Raw genomic sequence first — 6,196 nt, forward strand, 5'->3', positions numbered from 1 at the left:
CGGCCGAACATGCTGAGCATGTTCGGCCGACCCGAAGCCACACGAAGCAAGCCGATGTACGGCTGAAATCAGCCGTACCAGCCTGAAGTGAATAGCCGAACAGTGTTCGGCTCACTTCACTTCAGATCGGTCTTTCACTCGGCTGCCCTCGGCAGCTTAGTGAATAGACCCCTATGTTTCCCTCCAGGTAGTATACGAAAGATCATACATCTAATGTTCTAAAGTTCAGTGCTTAGGGGTCTATTCACAAAGCTGCCGAAGGATCTGGCCGTAGCTTCGGCCGATCCTTCGGCTAGCTTCGGCCCCAGGACCCCTTCGGTTCAGGAGAACCGAGGGGGTGCTGTACGGGCTATTGTGAATAGCCCGTACAGCTCCCGATCATTGACGAGCGGCTCGATCCCATATGCAGCGGCTCGGCCGAGCCGCTGCATATGGGATCGAGCCGCTCGTCAATGATCGGGAGCTGTACGGGCTATTGTGAATAGCCCGTACAGCTCCCGATCATTGACGAGCGGCTCGATCCCATATGCAGCGGCTCGGCCGAGCCGCTGCATATGGGATCGAGCCGCTCGTCAATGATCGGGAGCTGTACGGGCTATTGTGAATAGCCCGTACAGCTCCCGATCATTGACGAGCGGCTCGATCCCATATGCAGCGGCTCGGCCGAGCCGCTGCATATGGGATCGAGCCGCTCGTCAATGATCGGGAGCTGTACGGGCTATTGTGAATAGCCCGTACAGCTCCCGATCATTGACGAGCGGCTCGATCCCATATGCAGCGGCTCGGCCGAGCCGCTGCATATGGGATCGAGCCGCTCGTCAATGATCGGGAGCTGTACGGGCTATTGTGAATAGCCCGTACAGCTCCCGATCATTGACGAGCGGCTCGATCCCATATGCAGCGGCTCGGCCGAGCCGCTGCATATGGGATCGAGCCGCTCGTCAATGATCGGGAGCTGTACGGGCTATTGTGAATAGCCCGTACAGCTCCCGATCATTGACGAGCGGCTCGATCCCATATGCAGCGGCTCGGCCGAGCCGCTGCATATGGGATCGAGCCGCTCGTCAATGATCGGGAGCTGTACGGGCTATTGTGAATAGCCCGTACAGCACCCCCTCGGTTCTCCTGAACCGAAGGGGTCCTGGGGCCGAAGCTAGCCGAAGGATCGGCCGAAGCTACGGCCAGATCCTTCGGCAGCTTTGTGAATAGACCCCTTAGTTTAATTTGCTTCCTGGCAGCTGTATTTCAGTGTGCAGACGCATATACACTGAGTGGCCAGATTATTATGACCACCCCATCAGTACTTCTTTGGGCCACGAGATGACTCCACGAGATGACATTGTTGGGCCACCTCGTGACTCCACGAGATGTTGAAAGGTGATGCGAGGAATCTGACACTGCACTGTTGCCCTTCTGTTGTCTTGTACCAGTCTTGCCACTCTCCGTTCTGCCCTAACATTGACTAGTCGCTGCCGGCCACAATTTGCACGTTCAGACCCAGATTTTCGGCTGACAGTCCAGTCTTTAAACACTTTAAACAGCTGCTCTTGAACATTTAACAAATTATGCTATTTAGCTGATACTCGCTCCATGGCTCCGAGCGCCAACAATCATCCCACATTCAAAGGCTGTTAAATCGCGTTGTTTACCCATATCTTCAGAAAAAAAAAACACTTCTACTGTCATGGTAAACAACCTGCTTCCCTATTTATAATGGTCTGGCCCTCTAGCAACTTCAGTGCAAAATTATAGCTAATTATAGCTAATTTGCCTACAAACGTCAGGTGGTCATAATAATCTGGCCACTCAGTGTAGATGCTCCATAGAGATGGATGCAAGAGCTGATGTGGGCTCTATGGGGAGGAAAGTTAAGAGTGAACACTGTCCAGCACAGCCGAAAACTGGGCAGTGTAGACAAGAGATGCACTACAACCGAGGTCTGATATCTTTTGCATACTACCTAAGGCGTGTTAGGGGGGCACATAGACAGTTCTTTTTTATATGAAGGTGCAGCTGTAATTGAGAAAGCCTGGCAGAAAACTTACCTGGCAAAGCTGTGTTTTTCAGAAAAGCTACATCTCCCTTATCTTCTTGCAAACATCTGTAATAGGAAAAGCCACATATGCACATATGAACACAGTTGGATGCAATTAGAACATTGGGTGAATTTTGGGTAAACGTTTTGTGAATCTTGTGTGAAAAAATTATAACTAGACTCCTAAGTATTTCATTTTTAAATATGTGTTAGTGACCAATTGAAGTGTTAAAATAAAATAGCTAAATACACTGACCATCTAGAAAGATCAAATGTAAATGACGGACTGTTGAAAGTAGGAAGCTGTTTCCCCACTCTCCAGATCCAACCTGAATCTTATGGACAACACCTCTACTACTATTTTAAATAACAGCTCTTAGTCCTAGGCAATAGAAAAGATTAGTGAAATAAAGTTCAACTTTCTAAATATTTTGTCTGTCCTCGTTTCTCTTTTTTTTCTAAAAGATTAGATGACTGAACCTAGTAAAATAAATCTGAGACACACATTGTGTGTGCAGCCCCTTCTAGGGGTTACGTGGAAGTGAAGTTGGTGATAACAGCAATGTACAAAATGTTCATCTAGAAATATTGATATAGTTATGAGTGACATTAAAGGAGTGTCCGCTGAAGTATAATCAACCACTTCAGCATTCCTTTATTCACCCCTCAGCTCTTGTGATTGGGTGGAGGTTGGTAGAGGGTCCACCAAAAGCTGTTGCGATTGACTTCAATAATGATCACTCCCAGTTGATTGGCATTTATACGTTGCCTCACAAGATGGAAAATCTCTGAACAGGAGAGGCTGAGAGTTACACTGTCACACCAATGACCAAATTATGTCACAAATTCAATGGAGCTAAACAGAACCCTTCAATAAATGAAACTTATGTATCTGTTCTGGAAGAACCAATGTTGTCAGATGAGAAGGCAGTTAGGGATTTGTGCTCACCTGAATGCTCCATGGTCACCATAGTATGGCTCATCATGGCTGCTCTTACACTTCTTCTCTTCCTCTCCTATACACTGCTTGCAGAGATTGGTCTCGGTTGCTCCAGGGATGCAGCTGGCTGAGAAGAACTTTGATACAGCTGAATGAAAGTAATCTCATTAACATATGAATCAGAGGAAAGTGAGTAAAATAACACCATGAAGTGTACTGTATGTTGCCTTATGTTTAAACAAACCTGCTAAATGTGATAGGTAGGTGAATTTTTCCTTTTAACAATATAATTTTCCTAATAACTCGTTGAAACAAGCAACTGTCCTAGGAATAAGAGAACAGGAACGGTGCTTCTTATAACTCCCTACACATACCGGGCTAATGATGTGAGCTATCACTAGTCTGAGATAATATATTAAAATAGCAGCTGTGCAGATCCAGAAACTCAAGTGCAAAGATCTTGAAATATCTGTTTTAGGCAGACTAACAGTTTAAAGCCTATGTCAAGCCACTTTCCGGTGTGGATAATGTGAGAAAGAGTTAAAATTCATGTCACCTCTGTAGTGCCTTTGGGAAGACCTTTTCTTCAATTACTCTCTGTGACGCCCATGCAAAAAATGAGGGGTGCTGATGTCACTGGGACAGGAAAGCATATTAGTAAACACTGTTGAAGGTTCTAGGCTTTCCCAGATATAACATAAATGTGTTTTCCCCCAATAGGGAAACAGAAGGGAATAAAAACTCACCAGATGGTCTAGCTCTTCATCTCTCTAGCCAAAATGAAGTACAAGGTTTTGGTTGTAGTTGGCCTTTAACTGTTTGCACATCATGGTTCTGTTTTTACTCCAGCTATTAGTCATGATCCAAAAAGATATTTGTGATGTGAGTGTGGTTTGTGATTTGCAGGTGTGACTAGAGGTACAAAGAGGAGCCATTGTGAGCCAGTCTCAGCAAGGATAATGTCCCAAGAATGTTAGGCATGGACATTTTCATAATAAGAGGGGTGTTATTGCAAGCTTCTCTCACTCTCTGGAAATGTTAGTTGCCCAGTTGTGCATGCTCCCGGCACATCACACTGTTTTGTTTTTTCTGGTAGAACTTTATTGAAATGTCACAAGTAACATTTCATTCAGTTCTATGGGCACAGTGGGGTGCAAGGCGGTTGTACTGCATCGCATCCCGCTGCACTGATAAAAAGTACAGTATGTCATCACCATGTTCCCCTTCGCAACACGGTGGTATGAACTGATCCCATCCGTAACAAGGCAAATTGCCTTGTTATGTGTTGGGACTGCGCTGGAAACAACGGTCAGCGCAGCCCCAATGCATCTGATGTGAACTGACCTGAGAATAAAAAAACTAAAGTAACACACAACCTGCAAAGTAAATTGTAAATACTCACCTCTAACACAGCCGATCTTCACTGTAATGAGGCGATACCACTGCCCAGAGAATCTTCAGAATCCCACTCTTCTGGGTACATTAGATTTTTGGTCCCCCGCTGCACTCAGTGATTCCATTTTCAAGCTTCTATTGTGTACCCTGGTGACTTAGGGACTGGCATAGTAAACCAATAAGTGCATAGGGTGACCAGGAACCCAAAACACCAGAATGTGTTGAATTCTGAAGATTCTTCCAGTAGTGGTTTCTTGTTGTTACAGCTAAGATCAGTGAAGAGAGCACCATTTTGCAGGGGGCATTTTACTTTACATATTTCTTTAACTAACAGAGTAACATTGCAGTGTGGTAGCTCTGACTTTACTCTAATAAAACGTGTTGCATTGTGTGTCTGTGATTTAGAAAATACTAAAGCCAGACACAGTCAGGCAACTAGCATTAATAGTAGCCCATATATTTCTCTCAGTAGGGATTTCCTTCAACCCTTCAACCATGAAACACATACAGCCATTAAATTCATTTACAACATTAATATATGCAAGAATCAAAAACATATATGGTAATTTTTAATTATTCTGAAAAGCTAATAATCACAAGAAGAGAATCACTCTCCTTGTAACTTGTTATAAAAGCAGAGGTTTATCAGTTCCTAAGAGAATGGGCATGCCTTAGATCTTTCATCAGAACTGCCTTTTCTCTACCATGCTTTAGCCAATGGCCCACCAGATGTATGTCTTTTTATGTTTAGTGATCATACCTCTTTCAATTGATCCTTTTGCAAGTCCATCCCAGGGTAGCAACTTCTTTTCAACAAAAACATTTACAGGAGCATTCCAGCCATCTGTTTTAGATAAGCCTGAGTGACAGGACCTCTTTCCTTTCAGCTGACCAAACTGAAATGTGCTGGAGTTTTTCACCACAGCAACTGCATAATGACACGTATCCCAATCTACAAAATATAATAAAACCGATTAATGAAATTCAGCTTAGGAGCATGTTGGTACCCAAAACAAGATAGACTTTTAAACAGGACACTTACAAAATGCACTAAACCTTTATGAATGGAAACAACAATTTCTCCATTCTTTAGACTTCTCCATTACTCAGATGCTATAGGGTACATGTGCTTCTGCTTTTGTTATGTACTGTAAATTCTTTAGATGTGCATTTATATTTTCAGTTCAAATAATAACTGGTTCTTCCAATATTGGATCATCATTTCATGTAATTATAAGAGCTCAATGACTAAGGCTGCTTTAAGATACACATGGATGCAAGCAAATTATAACACTACTGGGTCCACTAAAGAAAATCTCACCGCTCCAATTCCTTAGCCTCCATCAGGACTCCCCAGGAGCTGGTCTAATAGGTGCGTCTCCACCTTGGAATGTAGTAGTATACGAACAGACCCCACTATCCTCATCCTCTATAAATAAGCTTACGGGTGAAACATGTGAGAGGTTGTAGCTTGTTGGGGGTGTGCAGTGCTGGTATTTGCTGCTTTATACACTTTTATTCACTGTTATACTGGATTTGCTGTGAATTTCAATAAAGTCTGAAGTATTGGAATTCTCTGGATAGTGCGGTCTGTTCGTATACTACTACTGGGTCTTATAAGACTAATACAATTTGGCAGGTCCCGGCCCCCCCTGCCTGCTATTGGAACCTTCTTCAGACGTGCGTGCAGGGGGCTGAGCTTGCTTTCCCGGGGCAGAAGCGCCGGAGAATGTGGCAGAAAGGGAAGTTGCAGGTCGGCTGCCGGGAGGAAATGTAAGTGTTTCCCAGCAGACAGAGGCCCCGGAGATGTGCTAGAGACTGGGGGG

General features: G+C 44.4%; 1 protein-coding gene across 1 annotated transcript in view; it reads right to left on the minus strand.

Moving 5' to 3' along the window:
* Positions 1-6,196, minus strand: part of LOC108786109 (saxiphilin-like) — a 44,635-nt gene that overhangs the window by 26,002 nt on the left and 12,437 nt on the right. The window contains exons 6-8 of the mRNA XM_018555331.1: positions 5,131-5,322; positions 2,985-3,123; positions 2,046-2,101 (exon numbers count right to left, since the gene is read on the minus strand). Of these exons, the coding sequence (XP_018410833.1) occupies positions 2,046-2,101; positions 2,985-3,123; positions 5,131-5,322 (387 nt within the window). The remainder of the gene's footprint in view (positions 1-2,045; positions 2,102-2,984; positions 3,124-5,130; positions 5,323-6,196) is intronic.

Source organism: Nanorana parkeri, unplaced genomic scaffold, assembly GCF_000935625.1.
Source record: "Nanorana parkeri isolate BGI_ZX_2015 unplaced genomic scaffold, ASM93562v1 scaffold192, whole genome shotgun sequence".
NCBI lineage: Eukaryota > Metazoa > Chordata > Amphibia > Anura > Dicroglossidae > Nanorana > Nanorana parkeri.